The sequence below is a fragment of the Falco biarmicus genome, chromosome Z (genome assembly GCF_023638135.1).
Source record: "Falco biarmicus isolate bFalBia1 chromosome Z, bFalBia1.pri, whole genome shotgun sequence".
Taxonomy (NCBI): domain Eukaryota; kingdom Metazoa; phylum Chordata; class Aves; order Falconiformes; family Falconidae; genus Falco; species Falco biarmicus.
The window spans coordinates 60,704,021-60,730,367 of record NC_079311.1 but is presented as its reverse complement, the minus strand read 5'-3'; the positions used below and the strand labels follow the sequence as shown (position 1 = coordinate 60,730,367).

Sequence of the window (26,347 nt, the reverse complement as noted above, 5' to 3'; positions counted from 1 at the left end):
CCCTCTACCCTGCACCAGGTACAGTGTCTGTTTTGCCTGTGCTCTTCTGAAAGATCTCTGTTTTTCTGTACCTCATCTCTCTGCTTTAGTTGGAGAGGAAGAATCTATGTTAAGCCTTTTTTTCATTACTCCTTTCTTAACTGCCCCCTCTCCTTGTAGAAGAGGTGCATCCTAGAAACAGAAATCAGTCTGGGTAGTACCATCTTCTGTTTAAGCTTAAGAGCCTGTCATTCATTTTATTCCTACTGTCATTTATAAGGATACTATTAGATATGGCGTAGGGGAATTTACATGACATCTGACCTTAGTTACAAGATGCCAAGCATCTTAAGTCATGGAGTGTTTCCACTTTTAAGTCCTGGTAAGTTATTAAGTGTGGATTCACCTAAAATGTGCTACATGGATCCTTGGGTCCATGGGTTTTGCCATTTATAAAGTGCTTAGGTGGTGATAATGAAGTACATACGGACTTAAAAGTTAACTATATTTTGATCAGTTAGATAACTTTCTCTTAGGGGATTGACCATGACAGTCAGAGCCAATCATAGCTGGCAACAAACAAATATTTAAGTATTCTTTTCCTGTTGAAGATATGAGGTAGATGTGCTGTTGTCCCAAATTCTGCTTGGGTTAAAAGAAAGCAGAGATGGAGCATGAGTATACGAGGTGGCTGCAGCTCCTGTTCCTTTGCTACTTCTCTGATGCCATAGTTAAAGTTGCCAAATTAGCAACCGTACCTTGAGCAGCTGGTGGGGGCTCCTAGAGGTCTGTGAATGCTTCTGTCCCCTGGAATATTTTTCAGTCCCAGGCACATGTGGCTTGGGAACTAACTGTGCTGTGTCTGTTGACTTCTTCAGTTCAGCACCAACATAGTTGTCTGTGTGGTGCAAAGAAGTCATGGTAAGCTTGATGAAGTCACTTGCTGGTCTTAGATGTTTATTGATAGGATTCAGCCAAATGGATTACCTCTGCCCACTTCTTGAAAGGATGAGTATTTAAAAACTAAAGTTTGACAAAGCAGAGAAAAGCAGTTTAGAAAATTCTATGTTAAAAATACATAGCATGAGTACTAACAGTATTTTCAAATAATTGTTTCATATTTAAATTAATTTCTTATACAAAAAATAGCTTTCATCAAAGTTATTTTCTTCTAGAATTTATCTGGAATGGAGCTGACTGAAATTCGTAAGCTGTATAGCTGTGTATTTTTTGAGGGATCATTTTCCATCCCTGCAAGAGATGTGGGACCAAGGACCAGGAGCTCTTAGTTTTCACATGAAGTGGAAAGCTTGGTTTCAAGTCTGATCCAAAAGATCCATGCTGTTTTATTAATAAGATACTTTTTGGAGTGTGTTGGTTTTGTCAGGTGAATTAAGATTGCTAAAGAGCTCTCCCTTTTTTAGAGGCAGGCTTTACAAGTGCACCTAGTTAAGGTAGTAATTTCTTTGCAGAATGATGTGTCCTGGGTCTTCTTGGGGAGAACCAGCAAATTCTGCCACATCCACAAGACACTGAGGTTGAAAAACTATGCCTGAGGGGCTTCCATAGTGCCTGATGCATTTCCTCCTAGGCAGGCACCTAAGACTGGTCAGATGAAGCGCCATCTCAGGATACTTAACCTCTTTTAGCTTTTAAATATCTAAACCTGGGGAAGAAGGGTTTCATCCACCAATCCCTCTTTACCAGGTCCAGCCTTAAATAGTACCTCCTGCCAACATTCTCATCCAGAGTTGTGCTTCCTGTTTTTCATGGAGGCAACTGTCACCTGGCGCTGTGACCCTGCCATGGCTCCCTGGAGGGCTGTTTCATTCACTCTTCCTACTCTCCAGGTTATGGTTCCTGTCCAGATAGTGTAAGCCCCCTGGAAGACTAGAGTAAAACCTCATTGACTCATCAAGTAAAAGTCTGAAGTTGCGTTATTGTAAGCCATTTCAGAATGTGTCTGAATGTGCATTCAGGCTCCACCTGAATAAGTTGTGTTATTGAACGTAATTGTGTCATGTTGATTAATTTCGCTTGCGTTATAGTAGGAAGACCTTGCAGTGGACCTTTGATAGCATTGACCTAATTCCTGCAGACACGGGTAGAGGTCAGGGGCAGGTGCACTTAAACACAAAAGTGGGATATTTTGTCTGTCAGAAACCTGAAGTACTTAATATATTCTCTTCTTGAGGTAAGAGTTAGCTTGAAGAATAAAATGGGGAAAACAGCTGAATGGAGATCAACATTTCCTCTAGTTTTCCATCACATCTTTTGAGTTCCTTTAATATTGCTGTAGAAGCTAGTGACATTTTGTACTACAGGCAGAAAGCGGTTTGTGTTGATTAGTGTTTTAATCATACAACAAGGGGCTCTGCTGAGATGAGTTTAAATTGCTGAATAGCACTTTGGTGAGATGTGGACAACTGGCAATTCATAAGCAGCATCAAAGGATTTCACAGTGACGCCAAACAGCCATCAAGTTTTGTCTGTAATGAATTGGGTTGGCACAAATCAGCAATGAACTAGAATAGGAAGGGTATTTTTAATCAGGTTTTAAGCCATTTGGCAAATGAAGGAAGCTGGAACTGAGTGAAGGTGCTGAAATAAAATGTCTGGGATGTCTAGCTCTCTGTTTTCTCAAGTACACAATAATAAAACATTACACGTAGTGCATTTGTGATGTTGAACTTTGATTGTAGGGTTGTTGCCTTTGCAGATTTTACTCTGTGGCACAGTGGTGTAATAATGTTTTGTCATTAAGTGCAAAGGACTTGCTTTTCAAATTAAAGATAAAATAGTGGAAACCATTCTTCTGGGAGATTGCAACCACATGGGAAAATAAGAAGTGGTTCTATTTAAACTATGGCTCAGAAACAAAACAAAACAGAAACAAAAAATTGCAAAAAAACCCCAAACCAAAAGCAAACCAAACCCTAAAGCTGAATTGACTGAATTTTAGTAAGTTATCCAACTCTTGGGTAGTTTGGATTTTTTTTTTCTACTTTGCCAAAGGAAGAAAAAGAAAAGTTTTTTTTCTCCTCACTGTAGTGAAAATAAGTATAGAAATAAGGTGCAGGTTTGTTATCTGAAGCCAGCCAAATGCTTTTTTATGTAGGTAATACATTCAGATTAAGTTGGCCTGAATTTTAAAAGGATATCTAAAATAGTTTCCTGCATGCCAGCAGTGTGATTTGAACTGATCACTGTGTATGACTGCAACTTACCTGTTCACTTTATTTAGGCAATACTCTGAAATTTAAAATTAATTACATGACAACACGTATTGTGTAGCATCTACTTCGTACACTCTCCAGAGATTTTAGTATTTTGTTTAATTCTACTTTAGCACTTTGGGGATTATTTGTGTTGAGCTTATGTTCAGCACAGTAGAAGGCTCAGGAAAGCTGGCTTTTCAATGTCTTCACATCATGCTGCTGGCGCTACCCTTTTCCTAGTCTAGGTGCCTTATCAGGGGAAGTGAAATAGAGCTTGCAATATTAGAAAACAAACGTGCTGAAACAGTGCTGCGGCATAGAGGCATAGACTCGTGAAAGGATGGGAGCTCAGCATCAGTTCTGCTGTCTGTGAATTCACAACTAGCAAACCTCACATGCAAATTCATACTCCTTGCATCCCTGTTGGGTGTGTGATGAGTTAAGTTTAAGGTGGGGTAGGGAGAGAAGTGGGGAGCCACGCTTTATATTCTTCTATGAAACTGTTGTGTCAATTAAGTGTCAAATTAGGAAGAATGGGTCTATAAATTACTATATTTTTAACTCCCCGCTAAGATTTTGAGCCAGATCATCTGACCTATGAATTATTCTGAAGACAAACTGAATAAAACCTAAGATCACTTAGTCTAGACTGAGTAAATAAGAGCTAGCAAATACCAGTGAATTAAGGTGCCACATTAGATTTTTTCTTAAGAACTGGGATTTGTTATGGCACAGGAGAGGAGATTGCTTCTTCTAAGTGTTAACCTGTAGTTCATAGAAAAAGTACAGTATCAGAGACTTTCCATGTATTAAATTCAGTCTTTTTTTTCATCAATTTAATCTCTTTTTAGTAATTTGACTCTAGGATCAATGCAGTGCAAGAAATTTAGTCTTTTCTCTGATTCAAATTTGCTTTAAACAAGGCAAATTTAATAATTCCATTCTCTTAAAAAGCTGGGATGGAAAGAACTGTAAGTTGCACTATTAACCACATTGCAACTCACTTGCAAGTTGTACAGTCAATAAATGCTTTGTTGTGATCATATACTTCACATGACTTACTGCTTATTCTTCAAAGTACTTCTGACAGCCCTATAGATGCTTCGGTTTGGACTTCATATACAGGCTATTGACAATAAGTAATTGTATGGCTATCACTGGAGATAAATCAAACATAATTAAATTTGCCATGCTCTCACATAGCTTCTGTCCCCTTAATGGAATAAAATTATTTTCTTGTTAGCATGTAAACTGACAGTTCATCTCCTGCTCTAGCTGTGCAATTGCTGCATGTCATTGTACTTACTGGGATAAGCACACTGGGAATTGTAATGCAAAAATGAATTGCACCAGGAGTTATTATTAGATGTTGTAAGACAACATAATGCACTAGCTAGACCGAGGCCAAACAGTCATAATTTAGAATGCTTATGCCTGCTTAAGTCTTTCTGTAGGTCATTCTATAGCATGTGTTTCTGTTGCTGGTAGTGGTGTAGAGGCCTGGCTGGCATCTACTGAGTTCAGTGTCGGCTATGAAAGTAAGGCAGGAACCAGCACCGAGGGGTCTTAAGAGGCTGAGCCATCCTGTGGTGTCACTAACAGGCGGTTTGACTAAGATGTAAAATAGGCACTTGCAAGTCTTGTAAGTTACCTTACTTACTGAACTAACTTAAGGTTACCTACTTACCACTCATAACAGCTTCTGTCTTCAGCAGAGGCAGAGCACGCTCCGGTTAAAGCTGGGATGGTACCTAGAGATGTAGGCAGAGGCTTGTGCTGAGGAACTCCACCCGTTACCTGTGGTGTGTGTCAGATTTACAGGGTTGGGAGAGGTGCCCCCCACCACCGCGCAGCTCTGCAGTGGCAGCAGTTGCTGGAAGCATAGCTCTTACTGCCTTCACTCCGGTGTTGCCAAGCTGAGAACTGCTGCTGAGCTCGATAGAATCAGCCTGTAGCTGCAGCAGCCTCATGGGCCGCATCCGTAGAGCTAGACAAAGCAGGCCTTGGCACTGAGGGCTGCGGGCTTGCACATTTCCACGCGTTACGGCAATGACGCTGGATTTCTTCTGCAGCCATGCGGTGTCCTTGTGGTGGTAAGATGCGGTTAATGTTTTATGTGGAGTCCTTTTCCAGTTCCACATGCCTGCAATGATTTGAGGGCTGCATTGGCACCCATTGCAGCGGTATTCTCCTTGCACAGACGTGCAGCAGTGCATTACGTGCCCAGAAGAATTTCAGATGGCCATGGGAGGGTTGCAGATCATGTAAAGCCTTGGAAGACTGTAGAGATGAAAGGGTGCTAAACCTGACCATGTGTGAACTGTGCCTGGGATCTGTGTGTCCAGCTGACGCAGACCAGGGCAGTTTGAAGAGTGTGTGAAGTGCCCCGTCCATATGGCCTTCAGGAGCTGGCGCTGTTTGGCCCTGTTTTACATAGTGGTGGAGGTCTGGTCACTGGGAACAGAGCTGTTCCTTGTCCTCGCTACCACAGCAGTTTTGTGGTGAAGCTAGAGAAGCTTCTCAGATTCATCGAGGTGTCATTGAGACCCCAGTTCAGGGAAACTCTGAAAACCCGAACAGCGCTCAGCAAGGAGCCAGGGTGGGAGGAGTGCGGGGCCGTTGAACAGTCTCCTCTGTTCATCGCTGGCAGAGTGCGGATGGGCTCAAGGCACCCACAAACTCTTGTTCCAGGCAGGATTTTTGAAAGAAACGGTGTTTTGTCTAGCCAGGGGCCTCAGCAAAATTAGTCCCTACTAATTCTAAGTGTAAATTTACAATTAAATTATTCTAAATTCTTACGTATACCAATAAGTTCCAGAAAGAAAGCAGTCGTGATTCAGATCATTCTAGTGTCAGGGTCACTGTGTCCTAGTGTCTGACTTGCCGATAACCACATCACCTAATTGCTTTCATAAAGTGATTAAGTGTGACATGGGAGGCCCAGTTAGTTTGACTTTATCTCTAGCCAAATACCTAGTAATTTTAGAAAATGGGATGCAAGTTCCTAAATAACTTAGGTTGCTTTTGAAAATTTAGTTTTGTTGGAATATTTGAAGTGTTCAGCACCATAGCAACAGCAAGGAATTATGCCTAGTTGTTTAATGCACTAAAAAAACTTAACTGGGTATCAGTTGTTAAAAATATAAGGTACATAACAGGTGTGAGAATAAAAGTACTTCCAGTGATACCAATAAGCAATTTCAATAAAGGAACAAGGGCAGATCTTTTTTAACTTTTTCAGACTATGTGATAAAATTTAGGTTTTCAAGGTCTTACAGGCATGAGAATAAAAAACTTACAGTGAAACTGATAAGCAATTTCAGTAAGGGAGCAAGGACAAATCTTTTCTAATTTTTTTGAGTATGTGATAAGTGTTAGGTCTACAAGGTTTTAATGTTTAGTGCAAAAAAAGCTAGAAATTAATTAGCTATGGTTGCTCTTGAAAGGACTAAAAGTTATAAGACAGTTACTGATCTTGGTTTATGCTCTATGGCCTTCATGAAGAGATAACCTAGCATCTCTACTATATAAAATACTATATAAAATTAGACAAAAATGAGATCTTTTTAAAAGTATATAATGAAAATAAAAGTTGAGACTCCAGAGAAATCAGTGATTTTCTTACTGATTCAGGTTAAATACAAGTCTTTTGCATTGCGATACGGTGTACAAAAGACATGCATAAAACTGTTCTTAACAGTGTAGTTTAATGAGAAGCAGAGTTTAAATGTCACCTGTGGAAAAATATTCAGTGTGCATTAGGAGACAATACAAGAAGCTTGGAAACTTTGTTGTTTCTTGTGGAGAAGCATGACTCTTCTCTTTGTCTCCTGCTTTTAACTTGGGTCAGGACTGGGATCTTAATGCCCTGATCAGTCAGGATCATAGCTGAAGCATTGATTCTGTGTTAATACCAGACCTTCTGCATCCCGTGGGGCACATTTCAGGAGCTTTTCTGTTGCTCTTGACTCTTGGTGTTTCAGTAAGCAGTGACCACCATACTTGGGCATTTTTTTTCTCTGGCTTTGTTGTCTTCTGCAGGAATACCATGCTGGGTTACCATAGATTTCTGTGAAATTTTCATTCCTTAAAAGAAATCGAGTAGCCAGTCTATTCCTCAGTGATAAGCTTCCATTTTGAGAGGTGGTCTGTGTTGTGGTGGTTTCTATGGGCCCTGTCATGAGTGAAGGCTGTATTACAAAATGCAGAACATGGATTTAGGTGGTGGATCTAAACAAGGTGTAATCACCAATTAGCATTGCATAGTGGTCTGCTGTATAGTGGAAGGAGTCTGTACGCAACCTCTTTGGTCATCTTCATCCATCAAGTGTGCAAAGATACTGACCCTTCCCCAGTGAACTGATAAAGCATAGCACAAGAGATGCCTAAGAACTGGTCAGCCTGTAATAGAACCGGAAAGGCAAGTTTTCTGACCATGGACTGCATGGGTACTTTGGAAGATTCAGAATCCAAGAGCATGGTCAAACTGAAAGGCTAAACAAAAGTGAAATGTCATATATGAAACACCTTGAAACAAAAATCTGTAATAGCTCCATAAGCACCCCTCTGCCCAAATTTGTGGAAAAAACTTCTGTATTTCTGTCTTATACACTGACATGGAAATTGGGAGTTCAAGCATATTGTAGCTGAGTTGAGCAAAGGGGTGTGCAAAACAAAACAAAACAATACAGTATGTCCTGGATTGGGATAGACCTTTGACATTTGATAGACACTAGAAAAGTCATGCTCCCACCTGCTGATTTCAGCCATCCAGCTGCCTTTCTCTCTTTCCAGTATGTGTGGCTTTGTTATTTGTCACCTCACTTAAAGTATGATGTGCTCTGCTTCAAGGGCCTCCTTCATCTTTTCTTGCTGTGATCGAATTTGTCGTTTAACCAATACAAAGAGCTGATTCACAGCTATGTTTCCCTGATGTATCTCCATTGAGATCATGTAGATACTCCTTATCCCAAAGGGAAGAACAGATCTTTCATGCTCCATTAATGTTCCTGCCTCTCTCCCCAGGGGAGCTATCCTCCTTTACTAAAAATTCTTTAGAATACTCTAATTAAGGATAAGGATCTCTTTGAATATTAATTAGTTTCTCATTGGCCTCCCTCAAAATATTTAACTTAAAACAATTTCGTGGTAATTATTTCTTGATTGTAACTTTGAGAGGATTTTACTCTTTTTCAATAAATTCCAGTGTACCAAATAAGACTGCCTTTTGTATGTGTCCAGTTAATCACAACTGGAGATAAGACAATAAGCAGTAGCTGTAAGGAAGCATTTTTTTTTTTTTTTGTTTCTGAAGTTTTCTTTTTAGAAAAGCTGTCATTCTTACCATAGCTTTCCCTCTTTTGCTGGTCTTTAATTATTTAACTATACTGTAGATGGCTGTGTCCCTCATGCACATAAATTCAGTCTTTTGAGTGGCTGAATCTACAGCAGCTCTGTACAATGACTAAAATGGTAGAGCAACTCAAAACTTTTCTTTCTTGCCTTCCTGGAATGGTGAGATAGGACCGAATCTATTCCACTGCTCTTTCTTGAGCTTCTCACTCCTTCTAGGACTCTTAATTAGATGTAATTAAATAAACGACAGAACTCCTCTCTGTTTCCCATTTTGCTTTGAATGTTCAAGAGAGGGATACATTTCCATATTATTGCTGAGAGTGTAGGGTACTTTGGCCTAGCAGCAGGGCAAACTCTAAAATCTTCAAATTTAAATCCTTCCTATCACAAAGTAATTTTACACATATAATATATGGCCACAGAAGATGCCTTTTGAAATCTCTGAAAAGAGGTGAAATTCCAAAATACCCGTTTAAAATTTCTTCTAAATCAGGACACAAAGTGAGGAGCTTAAGTCTCATTCTCACCATGAATGAGAGAAGAATTCTTGTGAGCTTTGAGGAATACCTTGAGGGATGCTGCAGTCATCTGTGCCAACAGAGTCAACATCTCCATCTAATAGGGCAGTCATATCGTTCCAGCATAGGCAACAGCAAACATCGCCCATTGCAGAAATCTCACCCTTCCAGCCTGGGATCTCAGCATTATCTGAAGCTAATTTCATATGGAGGATTTCATAAAGAACTTAGGCAGAATTCCTTCCCAAATGAACCAGGTGTTTTTACATAAACCCAAATGCTTGCCTTACACTTCCAAAGAGAAATTAACGCTACTTGAGTTCACTAGAGCTCTTGGATACTACCGTTAACAGAACCAAGTCATTCACAATCCTCTTTTGTTCCCTGACCGTGAAGAGCTGCTCCGTAATGCTCACCAGCAAGGCTGTCAGAAAGGATTCACCCCTTGCAGCCAGCACAGCTAATGCATTGTTACTGGCTGGTTGACATACATCTCCCACGGACTGGTAGTGCGCACTCCACCAGACTCTTGGGCTGCTTCCAATGCGTGCTGCTATTTACAACCTGGGCAACAGCTACAGGGACTCTGCTCTGTTCATATTTGTCAAGTTTTACAGATTTACTTACTACACCAGATGCCATATTTTGTAGTGAAAGTACTCCATTCTCAGCTGAATTTCTCCTCATTTCTGCTATCCCAAGACAGCACCGTCATCATACTGTGATCTGCACTGCAGGTGTGACACCTGAAGAAGTTACATGCTCTTGAATAATTGTAGTTCTTTGAAACCATGACTACGCTATAGTAAGAAATACAGGTTTAAAATTAATTAATTTTATGCAATGATTCCAATACTAAGCTCCATAAAATATTAATAAAGCAGACTTCCTTGCACATTTTATTTATATAGATCTGAAATAAAGCTTAAACCATGTTTTATAGTGTTGGTACTGCATACAACTCGGCAAACAATGAATAAGCAACACTGATTCAAAAAGCAGAAAACATGTCTTGATTTGAACTGCTTTTGTTTCTTTGTTCCATGAAGGCGTCTCTCAAAATAACTTCATTCTGAATGCAACTCATTAAAGTATGTTCCCCGCCCCCTGCCTTCGCAAGCCTTCTCCAACTGGCTAAACATGGTGACTAGAGCTTTTCAGATTAATTTTCCTTAAGTGACCTACTTTGCAGACAAAGATAATCATGCATTTATAGCCTCTGGCACTCTATTCAGGTCACAGATGGACAGATAGCAAAGCTATTCCTCAGTGACTTAGTGGGGTTGTAACTAATCCCCAATGAGAAAGGAGATCAGCCTGATGTTAACTGGTCAGAATGCCTGAAAGTATGGAAGATCATTGACTCCTACTTTAATTATCAGGGGGTGTCACAGTTAGGCTGTATGATACCAGCTAGCAATTATTCTAGGAGTGTTTTGTGTAGTGATTGAATAACTGGATGCCATAGATGTTAAATGTCCAACTTTGAGTCCTTTGCCTTGATGGTGGAGCACCTTGTGGTGTTCTGACTGTGGCCATGTCTGATGTCACACACGTACCAGATACTATGGTCAGCACCAAGGATCACAGACTTTTGCCTGCTAACAAGTCATCTTGTGAACAGTTGTCATTATAAAGATAATTTTCTGTGCAATCAGAACTAAACTTCTGTTATGAAAGTGGTTTTTTTGTATAGCATGATCAGTTGAGCCAATAATACTTGTATTTAGCTGTTATCCGTTAGAGGCTCATTCTCCCTCTTGTCTTTGGCACTAATGTAGTCTATGCAGCAAAGCTTGTTCTCTTTATTTTCAGATGTTCAGAAGTTTCACAAGGGAAATTGCCAGGTTTTATTCTCTGTTAGGGTATTCTTAAAAGTTCGTTGGAGCTTTTCATGCTGACAGGCAGCAAGCAGGAGTGTTAAGGATGTCTTTTTTTAAAGGACCGTCTTGAAATTTAGTGTGCCAGGCAGTCAGTCAGTGATGCTAATTCTGACAGGTCTGAAGAAATAACTGTTAAAATTTTGACACTGCCAGCAAAGGGATGGATGGCTTTCAGAAAAAAATGAAACGTGTACGCAGGTTGAATTCTTGTACCACCGGACTGCTAACATGTATGCCTGTGTTCCCCCACTATGTACATAACAGCCTTGCTCTTTGCACCACAGTGCAAAATTAAAAGGTTTTCTGGTGGAAGTTGCATTGCAGTTTGGATCACTGTGATCACTGAGTAGATGTTCATATTTCATGTGCTTCCTAAAACAAATAATCTCGGAATATGTGAGGAATTATTTGGGTTTGGTTTAGATATTTACAAATGTTAAGACAAACCAACAGAGCTCTGTGTGTTTCCCATGAAAGAATCTGATGCGTTGAGGGCAAAATCAATTCCTTTTAGCAAAAAGCCTTTCAGACAGGAATTAAGTAAAAAGTTCTAGAGAGAAAGCGTATGTGCAGCCCTCCTGTACCTGACCTGAGGGACTGTAGTGCAGCTGTTCCACCATCAAAATTCTGGCTACAGGCTCTAACAGAACCCTTAGAATTTTCCACACATGACCTTCAGCTTCTGGATCTGTGTGTTCCCCCTCTCGTGTGTTAGTCCCAGCATCTTCCTTTCCAAGGGAGAATTCTCATTGTGTCTGAGCCATGTGTTTCTCAGCGTTTCCTCTGGAAGTATTGACAAATTTGAACCAATGTAGCTCTACAGATGCAGGCATCAATGAAGATACTTGTAGTCTAGCTTAAGAACGGTCTGTTGTGGGTGTGCTTTTGTCTGGTCCTAAAATAATTAATCTAAATCCAAATAAATCCAGTTTTAATCAAAATAATCCACAAATCATTGTTTCATTGTTTTGGGGGGTTTTTTTTGTTGTTTTTTTTTTTAACTTTGTCAAGAAAGTATTTGAGAAAAGTAAGTCAGTACTGCCAGGATTGGTTGTGGGCTATTTTAATCAAATTATGATTTTATGAAACAAAAAATTATTTGGTTCTGTGTTTCCTGGTATGAGCCATCACACGGTTGTGTTTATGTCAGAGAATGTGGAGTTTTGTAAGAAAAAGGATAAATTTGAATAGTTGGGAAGTCATTGTATATTATCAGATACAAAACCAGACTGATATAACTAATATGTTTCAGTTTTTGTGGAGCCATAGTACAATCTGTAGAAGATAGAGCAGAAATTATTTGTAGAAAAAAAGCAGTACATGCTACAAACAAATAACACCTGCTTTACAATAGACATGTTCATGCCCACTATGTAGATCTCTTAGGGATAAAAAGTATGACTGAGAAATAATAGTGGTGCACTCCTGTTGAAAACAGCCTATTTAAAAATAACCAGCTCCAAAGAAACCTTCTAGCTTTTGAACCAGGGTAGCCGTAGCAGTAATAGAAAAGACATGCTTCATATTTAATGCTGACATTCTAGTATATGAGCAGTAATTTAAGAGCTCTTGACTGTTTTCTTCGGAGGTAGTAAGGGCACTGGACAAAGATGAAGGTGAAACATGCCACAAATTCCCCCTCACGTTATTATTCAGCACTGCCTGAGAGTCTGTCCTCTGGGATCTTCATGGCTTAGAAGTTTACCTTTTATCAGCGTGGGTGTACGCATTATTGCATTGAAAAAAATCCATTCACTTCTCTGTTTGCATATTAAATTAGGATATATAGTAATGAACCAGTTCTCATCCTGTAACTGTCCCAGTTACAAAGCTTTTAGTCTGCTGTATTACATCAATATAAAATCTTGTGTGTATATTTCTTCCGTGGGGAAAAATGAGTACCAAGGCACATCTTGTAAACATGTATAGGCGTCACACGCACAATTTGCTACTAGTCCTGCCATAGCAGGACAGCTAAGAAGAACCACTTCCTTGCGTAAAATGGCTGGAAAGGATATTTGTTTACTATATCAGAACATCAAGGAGGGCTTACAAATATGACAATGAAGTAGATTTTTTTAGCATGTTTTTTACAGAATTTGTCAATCTGCTGTGCCGCTCTAAGTGAAAAGTAAATCTGATTAGAGAAACAGAAGATTAGGCATTGTTACAGGAATTTGTTCTCATCTTCAATATGCAAGCCAGTGTTCCCTGATGAAGTAGGCTTATCATTATTTTAGTTTGGTTGTTTAAGATTTAAAATTTCTGGTGGTGAACTTCTAAACAGTTGAATAGATCATGAAATGCTAGAGTGATTTGAAAGAACCTGTATTCCTTTTCTGAAGGAACTTGTATTGCTGTTCAAAGCACCATATTTGGAAGGAAATGCTGGAGTGTGGAAGAATCAGACATCATGTTTTAGTGAAATGGTAGATGTGATCTGAGTTGGTAATGAATGTTCCTTGGTGGCTGGTTCATTTTCAATACCTAAGAAGCATTCATAGGAGTCACGTGCTTTGGTGGGATGGGCTGTGCATGCGGATGAAGTGGAAAAAAGAAACTTGGTGGACAAAATGGTGGCAGACTGTTTCATTGTTCATATCTACAAAGTTAAACAAAACAATAAGCTTACATGCAAAATAGTAATAATTTATAGTTAAAATAAGCATATTAAAATATTTATTATAATAAATAACTAGACTGTAGTAATTCCTCATAATTCATCACAAACCTATATATAAAATGACATTGGCCAGAGTTACAGGTCTTTGGTTTTCAATGATGCCTGTAATAGTAAGGTAATTAGGTAAAATGAGTTATTTTCTGTATGTAAGTGTAGGTGTGCACCTCACATGCTGTTAGCATTGTACAAGTAAGCATTAACAATCTATTTGCATACTAATATATCCACCTGATGTGTTTGGAATATTTTTCCCTTGCATACTGAGTGCAAAGATAGGGTCTGTGGATGGTGGCAAACTAATTACCTGTGAAAATCAAAGACCTGTGTTTGCTCAGAGAATAATGAATTTATAGGCAGATACTTCCTCTATAGGCTGCTTCAGTAAACCCCAACATCAGCTTCCTCTTTGCAAAAAAGCAGTAGTATCTCTGTGCTCATGCTCCTTGATCTTTAGTCTCTTTGCTGATATTACTGAGGAAGGGCATATTAATGGAATTATGGGGTTGAAATTTGAGATCTTTGAGTTTGCAAGTACAAATTAAATATGGTATTTGATAAAGCATATTTCAGGGATAGCAGGCTTGCGTTAAGACACTAAGCTGTAGTTCCAAAGCACTGTATTAGCTCTCTTTAGTCCAGTTGGTGACAAATCTTTTTCTACTGTATTTTTCATGAAGTAATAGATTTAAAAAGCACTTTAACTCAATATGTATATATTAAAATAGTGATTAATCATATATATATTCTGGAATTACACACTGTTGCTTTTGGGAAGCTGATGTGGATTTCATCATCCTTAATGTTTTATAAAAAAAAAAAACCAAACAAAAATGCTGTTCAGCTGGGAGGGTAGGGGTTCTTTCCCAATAATTATATACATGTATTTTCTGAATGTATTTTTTTGATGATTTGAGCATTTGGATTCTCATTTGGACATTCAGTCTTGGGATTTTTGCATAGTTCTGTTTTTGCTGGATATTTTGGGAAAAAAATAATTATAAGACCTTTTAAATAAATAAAAAAAAAAGAAGAGATTTGGGGGCTCTGACCATTCTCATTCTGTCTGTGCAGTTCGACAATCAGCAAGCATTGGGAGGCAGAACTGGCCACACTCAAGGGTAATAATGCTAAGCTCACAGCAGCCCTGCTGGAGTCCACTGCCAATGTAAAACAATGGAAACAACAGCTTGCTGCATATCAGGAGGAAGCAGAACGTCTTCATAAGCGGGTAAGTCTAGGCAAACAGCCAGGATCCTTGAGGTGGAAGTACTGGTGACTGTATTCACTCACTTTCAGGTAAAACAAGTAAGTTTATTTTGGGGGCTTTAGGTTAGTCTTTGAGACAGAAATTAATGATTATTTTAAAGCACACAGGGTTCTTCCTCTGGGAAATTCTTTTCTTTGTAACAGTTCTTTTTCTGCAAAGGGTATTGTTGCAGGAAGAGTTATCTAACCTTATGACATGCTTGCCGGCTTTCACTCTTCACTTGATGCCATCACATCTGTTTCAGGACCTTCTTTGTAGCATTACACTTAAGTCCCTCTTGCATTTAAGCCCACAGAAACCCGACACAAAATCTGTAAGTTAAAGAAACCCTGTTGTAGTTTGCACATATAACAAACAGCTTCCTCTCATCCTTGCACCTGAAGAAAACTGAAAGTAGACTCAAAGTCATTATATGCAATTGGAGATCTGCTCCAGCTTTCCTTTCATACAGGAGGAGGTGGGTCCTGTTCTTTTCACTGTAAATTTTGCAGAGGTCATTTGGCAAACCAGAAATTAGTGCTCAGTGGGGGAAGGAATGGCAGTGTTTGAAGGAGGAATAAAGCATGCAGAGTTGAAGGCTGCATTATGAAAACAGGTATACTCATTTCTCTTCTCTTTTCACATGTAACTCTTTATATGTTGTATAGTCTGTTGACCTTCATCCATATAACTTTGTCATTGTATCTTATAACACATTTTTGTGCAAAGTGAAGGCAAGGCTAGCACATGTATGGAGGGAGGATGTCTGATGAAGCTGTATTTTGTTAGTATCAGTTGACTTAGAATCTAAGTATCAGGAGGATGTACTTAGTTAAAAAAATACAAACAAACAAAAGCATTGCTTTTTTGCATGACAACAGGTTTCATGAGTATGCTGACAGAAAGGGAAAGGTCAAGTAGCAAACATTGTGGACCTTTTAATTTGGTTTTGTATGCTGTACTTATGTATATGAAATAAGGTATGGCAATTACAGTTAGCCAGATCCTGCACACTGCAAAGTGTTCTTTCAGACCTGTGCTGGACTGGACTGTACAGACTGTACTCGAGGCTGTTAGTAGTCCCAAGAACAAGCCTTATATGTGCCTGAGAGGGGAGAAATTCAGCAGGCTACATCTAACCTGGGGATGTGGAAGAGTAGCAAGAGTTCTCCTGAGCTTGAGAAACTGGGGGAAATGGCAGGTTGTTGGGGCTGTCCTGTACCTAGACTGACTTGCAGATAAGGATCCTGAATTCCCAGCCAAATGATTTGCTAGGGAAGAATGACAATTTCTGATGGACTGTAACTGTGTGTGCTATAGGTGGCTGGATGAAATGCATGGAGTGTAATTAAAACTCGTGCTTTTTGCAAAGTGCTTTCAGTTGAAGAAACCAGCAGTTTCTGACAGAACTGCTTTGCCTCAGAAACTTTCTAGTTAGGCACAGCTTGTCACGTGTGTTTTAACAGAGGGAGACTTTGGCTTTGTCTGTCATCTCATTTAAGCTTCTCCTTTGGAAGGGTGGGAGTTGTAACCTGTGCTCCAGGTTTATGAATAGATGATTAGTCATTGAGATAAAACTATTTAAATTAAAACCTTATATTAAAATTACTATAGTGCAGACGTTCAGGTGGATTTGACCACCAGATAGACTTTATAGTGAAGAACTCATCACTGAAATGTGGACATAATGAGGTAGCATTCTTCCTAATAAAAGATATTAACAGCTTTTGTTGCAAAGCTGAGCCAATACAGTCCTTGCCTAAGAAGGAAAAACAAAGTAATAACATAACAACAGCAGGTTCATTTGCTGTGAGGAGACTCAACCAGACAAGATGGGCAAAGGTCCCCTTTTCTTGACTGTCACTCTCAGTCAAATCTTACAAAATCTGTTACTGGAAAACAGAATTAATGTATATAGGAATTTTTAGCATGTCATTTTGCTTTTGTATGATACTACAGTTAATAGAAGTAGTAATAAGTTCTTGGTCGCTACATTCATTAACAGCTGATGATTTTTTTATGATCTTTGCCCAGTGAATTTCCTGAAATTCTTTTGTTTTCCTGATGGAATGCAAAATCTGATACCATAGGATTGTCTGCACTGTCAGGATGGGATCATGATCACTATTTACATGCCTTTATTAAACGTTTCTGTAATCTGTGACCTCGGGGCTTGTTGATACCTCACACGGAATGAAGGAACACTCTGTCCCTATGTCTCCCTGGGCATGCCTGTCAATTACTAGGGGCTCGTTCGTCAGGAGTACTGCCCTCTGTTGGAATTGCTTGTAGAAAAATCCAGACTTGGTCAACCCAATAAATCGAATTCTGTAGGCAAACGTATGCAGACTGTGTAAAAAAAAATAATCAATCTCAATCTGTTATCCATACGATGCAATACAAGAGCTCTTCTAACATGCATGCTTGAGGCTGACCTTCCACACTGAAATAGTGCCCCATTTAAAAAAGAAACTGCAAGCTTCTGTCTTACATGGATCGAAAATGTGCTGTTGAAATGGCCAATCCAGAGACTGTTGGTGATGGTACAAGTGGTAGCAAGCAGTGTTAAGTAACTGTGTTGTGTTACCTTCCTGTTCAGTTCATCTGTTACGAAGCTCAGCATAAACGTGTAGCTGCAGTTGATCCAAAAGATGTTCCTCAAACTAGAATCATTCTCACCCGAGATTATGTAGAAGTTATATATCAAGTCAAAGATGGTCATCTTTTTTTCTTGTAATTCTCAGAGGGGCAAAAGCATGGAGTGAGTGTCCCAGTCTTAAGAAAATGAAGGTGTTGAGCTGATTTTGCTTCTGTAAGTGCTTGTCTGTCTTCACAGGATAATCATCTAGATATTCCTGTAGATATACTGTTAGTCAGATGAAATGGACTTCATCCTTAGTTCATAGAATCACAGAATAATTTAGCATGGAGGGGAACTTTGGAGGTTATCTGGTCTAATTTTCCACTGAAAGCAGGGCCAGCTTTGAAGTTCGTTCCAGCTTGAGGGCTGGTTCAGGTTGCTCAGGGCTGTGAATGAAATCTCAAAAAAATGAGTTCTCACAGCCTCTCTGGGCAGCCTGTTCTAATGTTTGACCACCCTTGTCAAATTATTTTTCCTGATTTCTTATCTAATTGAAATTTGCCACGCTGCAACTTGCATCTGTTGCTAGTTCAGAAGAAAAATGGGGGTTGATCCAAAAGAAACTTTGTTGAGAAAAATTAAATAGACTGGATTTTTAGAAATACTCATAGGAAAAATGATTTCAAGGAGAAAGAAAAATTTGGAAATTAGTTTGCATGTTCAATTGTAATGTAGTAGTTGTTTTATATGGAAAAGTTGTCTGTCACAGCATCTTGCCCATTGGAGAAGAATGTGTGTGGATATGTATGCATTGGAGGGATACGCTCACTTACAAGATCATAGCCGTCTATAAAATAGATCAGTCTTCAAAATGAAGAATGGTACTGCTGACATCAGCTGCTATATTTATTTCAATTTAATAATACATTATGTGGTTTATATATAATGTAATTGTGGTATTCAATCCTTAGGTGCTTTAGGTTTATATAAAAGTTTTGGTGCCTGAGTCATCTGTCCGCAAACTACAGTAGACTCGTATCCTCTGTCAGGTGTGGGGTGTGAGGGGAAGTAATGCGTATTGATTAGTAAACTTGGCATTGTTATTTCCATCTTTAGTTTCTTCTTTATATAAATAGCCTTATTTGTAATAAATAGACACTTAAATGAAGTGTCCTCTTTATATTAAAAAAAAGACTATTGCTAATACTTTTAGTAGTTGACCTCTTATGATGTTTTTCCACAGTTTGAAATTTGTCATGTTTTATTTACAAAAATCCTTTGATTTTATATTGTATCTTATTCTTTTATCTTCTATTCTTTTCATTCACTGTGTTAAACAGTGCAGTCTCGTGCAGCATTTGCTGTAAACTTTGCTTTTTAAGTTGTTTTATATTATTTTAAGCCCAACTTTTTTTATTTTATAATTGTTTTCAAATTTGACTGAAATAGATTGTTTCACATTGTTAGCTTCTAAAAATACAGAAACAAAGCTGAAATGCCCCTTTCTTTGACTGCATTTTTTAAAAATAATTTAATTTATTATTTACCATTTCTGATAAAGCGTAAGATTTACTCATCTATAGTTTGGTTTTTCGTATTAACCTACATCTGTTTGCTTTCTCTGAGGACTTTATGTTCCTTTTTCCAGTTGTTCTCTGCATTAATAATGCCTAAAGCTGAGGTGAAAGGGAATACAGATTCAGTGTGGCTGAGTGCAAAGTTCTCAATAAATTAAAGTGTTATGCTCTGTTCTGATATATTGTGAGCTTAAATCAGAAATACTGTACTTTGGTATTTTGTCAGACATATTTTTTACAAGTGTGCTAAATGACTGTATGGACTTCTTCTAAAATACAGAGATAATAGTTCTGGAAAGATGTGATGCCAAGTCAAGAGCCTAACTGGGAACTCACAGCCTTTTCTCCTCTAATCTGTTCAGAAGCTACTTAGCAACAAGGATTTCCCCTAAATGGGGTTGGGGAGCACTCCTGCACACCTTGCATCACTTTTTGAAGTCAGGAGGCATTCACAAATTTAGAACAGCCCAGTAGCAGAAAGAAAAACCCTGACGTGAGCTACTTTAGAATAGCATTGATACTAACATTAATCCTGATACCACAAAAAGGAAGGGATTGAATGGTATGAATTATGGGAAGTAACACAAAGTTCTGCCTTTGTCACGTTAAAAATGAAAATGATGGATTCTTTTTTCTTGCATGCTAACTGCTAAAGTAAATCATTCTATGACACTGGGCAATAGCACAGAGTAATAACACCAGTGCATAATGGTAAGAGCTGCAGTCCTTGAAGACCATTCATCTGCAGGAAAAGACATCTAAGATAAAAAGGGATGAAGGGAAATGATCAAGCTCTTGGGTATTCCTGAAAGAACCCAGAGGTAAACTCTTGAATCTAGCTTACTATTTTACTAGGATTTCCTAGGAATTAAGGTAAAATTAGCCTGTTATGTTCTGGTTCTTTTATTCAATGAATGGAATAAGTATGAAGTCATCAAAACAACGTGACAAATAATGAGCCCAGATTTCACTACTTGTTAAAAGAAATTTTAAAGTGGATATTAAAATGCATGAGAATATAGGAATAAGGCCATGGTAATTTTATTGAGTTATTTCTGTGCTTCTTAAAGAAAACACAATCTGTAAAGCAGTTACTAAAGTCCACAAGAAGTATGGAATGCTATATAGGCCATCTGCTCAGATTACCTATAGAAAACCTTTGCAGACCCTTTAGCGGTCACCTGCACATTTCCACCAGCTGCATTAATAACAGTAACTAAAACTAAATTTTGAACATGCAGGTGTGATGAAGATGCTTGTTGAATCAGAGCCCATACTGTGGGCTTCATACTTGCTAGAAGTCTTACTAGCACCAGTGTGGGACTATCATGAGTAACTGGTTTTATGAGGCTAGGGAGGCACATTATCTAAAAGTGGAAATATGAGAGATGGTGACAGAAAGTGTAGTAACAAAAAATTTATGAATGGAGTTTGGATTAAAAATTTATTGGCAATGTACCTTTTTTATGTGATGCCTATCTCTTGTCATCCTCCCTTTAAGACTGCATCCCTCCTACCCCGCTGAACAACACAAATTTATGTTATATTTAAATTCAGTTTAATTGATTAAAGAAAAAAGTTATCCAAGAATTAACTTCCTTCAAAAGGTACTTTAAATAGCATGTGGCTAGATAGCAGCTTGCTACCATTTGTTTATAATGAAAATAGATTGTTTATAATGAAAAAGTATTTTGCAGGGTAGGTATGGGTAGCTTGGAAATTTAATCAAAACAGTGGGATTATAATTTCGTTAGTACCTGTCTATGCATTTATTTAAAAGAAATGTGTGTGCAGATGGACAAATTCTGAGTGCACAAAAAATGGTCAATGAAGTCCATATATTTACATATGCAGTCCTTTCATCTGGAATTGCAAGCAAACTCTTGCTGCACTAGAAACTCCTGAAAAGGCAAAAAAAAGGGCAGCTCTTGCCCAAGTGAGGTCATAATGTTAAATATCGACCAAGTTTTCAAGAGACATTCTGCAGAGTATTAGGGTTTTCTATGACATAGTAGGATCTGGAAAGACTAATTATTCTAACTGTGATAATCGAGTTTTTAGAAGACGTATGGGAATATAGTGACTTTTTTATTTTTGAAATTGCAATCCTGCCTTAAAAAAGAGTTTATGTTTCAGAGCAGGCTGGAATTATCTGCATAAGGTTGGTTATCCTTCTTGCAGTGGAACTAGTTTCTAATAAAAAGAAATCCAGGGTAATATTTTAAAAATCCTTGAGAAACTGCTACAGATGGTTCCATGCAGAAACCTTCTTTGCATGGCATTAGGGGAGGTCAAAGGAAAATACAAGCATTTTATTTTAGGGAATATGTATGTTTTTTTCACATGTACATTTTTGCTCCTCCAATATCCATTTCAGCTATGATAAGTGCCGTATTTTTTTTGGAATGGTAAATGTTGTCAGTCTTGATGTTAGACTATCACAGGATTTCCTAGGACAGGATTTATGTATGATGAATATATGGTGAACTGAAGGCAAAGTCTTTTCTGTCTTCTTCCATTTGTCTTGATTTGTTTTTACAGCAGATTTGCATTTAGGACCAAGATTATTTCATTAGGGTTTTTTTTTTTTCCTGGGAATACACTTTCATGGAATGTGTCATATACAAGATTATAATTTGCAAAAAACCCCAAGCCACCAACCAAACTACTGTCAGAGTACTCTGAGAAAGGGGCAAAAATTAAAAATTCAGGGAAGGGTTTCTCCTCCTCATTTCATTTTTCTACAAAACCTAAGAACAGTGTTAAGATCCATTTATCTGCAAGTTATAAAAAGAATACTTTGTGCAGGCATGCCACAAAAGTCTGCTGTAATCAAAGCTCTATAGAATGAAATATATCCTGTAATTCCAAAACTGCTGGAGAATGAGGAAGTTAATGGATTTAAATCCTCAGGATTAAAGGATAACATACCTGTACTGTGTTTGCTATTGCATGTATTTAATCAGCTGGCCAGGTAGCAGGAAGAAGTATTTGCTAATTATGTTGCAGTGAAAGAGATGTTCCCTGAAGTTAGTATTAGCTTTATCAGTTGCAAATAATAATGCATGGCTGAAGCTTAAAGCATTGATTTTAGTAAACCTTGTATTTTCAAATATTCCTACTGCAGTTTCATCACTTTCTTCACAAAAATCAAGCAGATGATGAATTATTCCTTTTTCATCTCTGTAGACATGACTAACTGTGGAAAACATTTTGATATTTCCATGGCTTGAGGCATCTGTGTCCACAGAGAAAAATGTGTCCTTTGCAGCAAAATCTTCAATTGTTTTCTCTGTTGAAAAATGTAATATGTTGTTGGTAATTCACAAAACTCCTTCCTGCCCCCAGGTTACCATTTTATCTATGGGTAAATCATGGAAAACGACAATAATTAATTTGCTGTCAGAAGTGATGTATATGAATAATACTATGCTGTGCTTTTTGTTATTTCAGCAGCAACCTTGAAAAGCAATTCTCCTTGTTTTCTGCATTTTCACATTTCTTAGCACCAAAAACCTTTCCAAAGTTTTTTTTTATTTTTGAAAGCTATACTGGAATTATTTTTATGACTGGCTTGTTGTGTGCTGTCTTGCATCGTACTGCCCATCATGAAGAACTGAGAAGCTTCTTCTACATAAATTATGTGCAACATTATGCAGTTATTCCTGGCTTTGCTGAGCCATGCAACATCATTTCTTTTCTCCTTGTGGAAAGCAAAGAGCTCTTTTTTCTTCGTAGGATGTTCATCTTGAATTATTGATGGAATAATGTTGTCCCAGTCACAGTTATGATCCATTTAGGGATGTAACTCAGTCAGCTAAAAATACATAATTAATACCTAAATTCTGTCTTTTATGTGAGCACTCTGCCTGTTCATCCCTGTAGCCTAGGCTAGTAGACCTTGGATGTTGCATTCCACAGTAAATAGAAGAGATAAAAATACCTTTAGGAAACAACAGATTAATTTTGTCAGGCTTAGAAACCAGGCTAAACCTACACTGAAAATATGTTGGCAATATAGGTAAAAAAATGGATGGCCAGGTTTAAAGATTGGTGGGGAATGCAGTTACATCCAGCTGGCGGCCGGTCACCAGTGGTGTTCCCCAGGGCTCACTACTGGGGCCAGCTCTGTTCAGTATCTTTATCGGCGCTCTGGACGAGGGGATCGAGTGCACCCTCAGTAAGTTTGCAGATGACACCAAGCTGGGCAGCAGCGCTGATCTGCGGGAGGGCAGGAGGCTCTGCAGAGGGGTCTGGACATGCCGGACCGATGGGCCGAGGGCAGCTGGATGAGGTTCAAGAAGGCTCCATGCCGGGTCCTGCACCTGGGTCACACCAGCCCCACACAGCGCTACAGGCTGGGGCAGAGCGGCTGGAAAGGGCCTGGTGGGAAAGGGCCTGGGGGTGCTGGTCGGCAGCCGGCTGGGCAGGAGCCAGCAGTGTGCCCAGGTGGCCAAGGAGGCCAGCAGCACCCTGGCTTGTGTCAGGAGCAGTGTGGCCAGCAGGGCAAGGGAAGGGACTGTCCCCCTGCACTGGGCACTGGTGAGGCTGCACCTCGAACCCTGTGTTCAGGTTTGGGCCCCTCACTGCAGGAGGGACGTAGAGGGGCTGCAGCGTGTCCAGGGAAGGGCAGCGGGGCTGGGGAAGGGTCTGGAGCACAAGGCTTGTGAGGAGCAGCTGAGGGAACTGGGGCTGTTCAGCCTGGAGGAGGCTCAGGGGGGACCTTATTGCTCTCTGCAGCTGCCTGAGAGGAGGATGGAGGCAGCTGGGGGTGGGTCTCTTCTCCCAGATGACGAGTGACAGGATGAGAGGAAACAGCCTCAAGTTGTGCCAGAGGAGGTTTAGATTGGGTATTAGGAAAAAAATATTCACTGAAAGGATATTGAAGCATTGGAACAGGCTGCCCTGGGAAGTGGTTGAGTCCCTGGAGGCATTTTAAAGATATGTAGGTGTGGCGCTTCAGGGCATGGTTTAGTGGTGGACTTGGCAGTGTTAGGTTAACAGTTGGACTGGATGATCTTTAAGGTCTTTTCAACCTAAATGATTCTACCTTTCTGTATTCTGAGCTGCCTTTCGTCGCATTTCTTCAGCAGTGGAAGTAATTTTTGTATGAAGTTTAGAAGGAATTTAATGATTTGTTGGTACTGAATTTAATATGCTGAATAAAAAACTATTCTTCTTTGAGATCAGAAATATACAGTTATCTCAGGGAAATGCTTTGAAAAAATGAATCAACCTGCAGCAAATATAGTGCAGATTCATTCAGTCAATAATTGCTTGAGGAAGGTGACCACTCGAAATATTTCTGTCATTCCCACTTCATTGCTTCTGTCTAACTGAAGTTTTTGCTTGCGAAGTAGTTGTCTGTGTTGGGGTTCAATGCAATCTCGTCTCTTGGTTTCTTTGTGATCTGATGTGTTTTCTTTGAGAGATTCTTCAGTCTTCTGAAGCTTTGGGCAGTTACTGTCTTAAGCTCACACCAAGGGTGTTACTCCTTGTTATGTTATGTGGCCCAAAGCCTCACTCCTCTGGTTTTCCCAGCAGCCCAGTGTACACTGGCTGTCTGCTGCAATGGAAACTTCTGCCTAGCATCCTCCTCTATTAATATGCTGTTGACCCTAGATTAAAATTTGCATAAAACTCCAGAATGGCCTCTGCTGAGAAGGTCTGGGCTCTGCCAGAACAAGTTGCTTTGCTGTCTTATTTCAGCCGATGTATTTCTAATGAAGTATGCAGTTAGGTATTACACCAGCCATATACTCAAAGAGTTAGCTCATTAAGTAGTCACTAAAAAGCCCTTTCAGATTTCTTTTCTCTACATACAATCCTTACGTGGATGATAATTGCAAAATAAAGAAGCAGAAACTAAGAACAATTTTTTTTTATTTATTTTTTAGTCTCAAATATGAAGCCATAGTATTAACTTTTTTTCAGATATGCAAGTCAGTGCAGTCTTATGATAGTACAATAGAACCTTGTTTAATCAGTTATTGTTCCAAGACTGTTCTTTCAGTCTCAATTCTATCCTGGAAACAAGGCTTAATCACAGGTACATTGCTCAACGTTGTTGTTCAAAGGCTTGAATGATTGATTGAGCCTTGCTTTTAAACACAAAACACTGAATGAGATGTCCCTGAAAATAGCATGTGGGAGGGTCAGACTAAAGCATTTTAGCTTCCTTTTATGTCCTCTTCTGTGCATAATGCATAAACAGTTATTTTTAATGATTTTTGGACCATTGGTCATGAGAAAAATAAATTCAACTTGAAACAAGGAAATAGAGCAAGTAAATGCTATCCAGATTTTTGCCTAGAGCTTTATCTTTTGTTACTTCTGTGTTCAATTGCATATTCTTTATATTGCATCATTTTCTAGCCTATCTTACTCTACAGATTTTTTTGAAAGGGCCACAGTATGATTTTCTTTTTTATGGGTACATTCCAGTAGGTAACATCACGAAGATATTTGACATCTTTTCAGATCTCCATAGGAATGGGCGTTTAAATAAGTCAGTGATTAATGTAACCCCATATTTTTAAATTGATTTTGTCTTTTTTTCCAACTTACTGATTTTGCAATGAACAGTAAACAGAACAGTTGAACAATGCATTATTTTCTTGCATAAGCGGTAAGAGATGGATGTTTGCCCAGAGAAAAGCTGGACCAGAGTAAGGCGTCACATCCCTTTTAGTGTTGGTAATTAATTGCCTTTCTGACAGCAGTTGCCTCTGTTGGCAAGGAGGGTTGTGAGAGCACTCCCTACTCTGCGCAAGCAAAATTAGTTATGTTTGCTTAAGCAATTTCAATAGGTGTCTTGAGTTAGTACGGAACAGAGCATGCTGGGGAGCGTTCATGTGAGCCACGCAGCTGGTGGGGCTGTTGCGGAAGGTGTTTTCAGCCTTCAGCTATACATGCGGCTGAGAGCAGTAACATTTCATCTACTGTAGTTTGATCCACCAGCCTTCTTGGATTCCAGCCTGCACCAACACATGCATCCTCTCCGTGTGTAGCAGCCCAGAGGAAACCATGTGGAGAACAGTGGTGGGTCTAAGCACTTCCTTAGTCACAGGATGAGACACCTCTGTACACTTGTTCCAAAGCACTAGGTGCTAGGACAGAGGTGGTTTGGGGACGGTTTTCTTCCGTCTCTCCAGTTGAGGTCTTAAACTTTCTGTAAATGAGTATTCACTGTGGCAGTGCTTGGTAAGAGCCAGTGGGTATTGCTGAGTGCAGCAGCTTTAAAAGAGGGATGGACCTTCCTGGAGGTTACCATACAACCTTGCAGTCTTTCACAACAGGTGGGAGAG

At 39.1% G+C, this 26,347-nt stretch overlaps 1 protein-coding gene across 1 annotated transcript in view; it reads left to right on the top strand.

Moving 5' to 3' along the window:
* The window catches only part of HOMER1 (homer scaffold protein 1), a 96,174-nt gene that overhangs the window by 56,619 nt on the left and 13,208 nt on the right, over positions 1-26,347 (top strand). Inside the window, exon 6 of the mRNA XM_056325551.1 lies at positions 14,708-14,864. Within this exon, the coding sequence (XP_056181526.1) occupies positions 14,708-14,864 (157 nt within the window). The remainder of the gene's footprint in view (positions 1-14,707; positions 14,865-26,347) is intronic.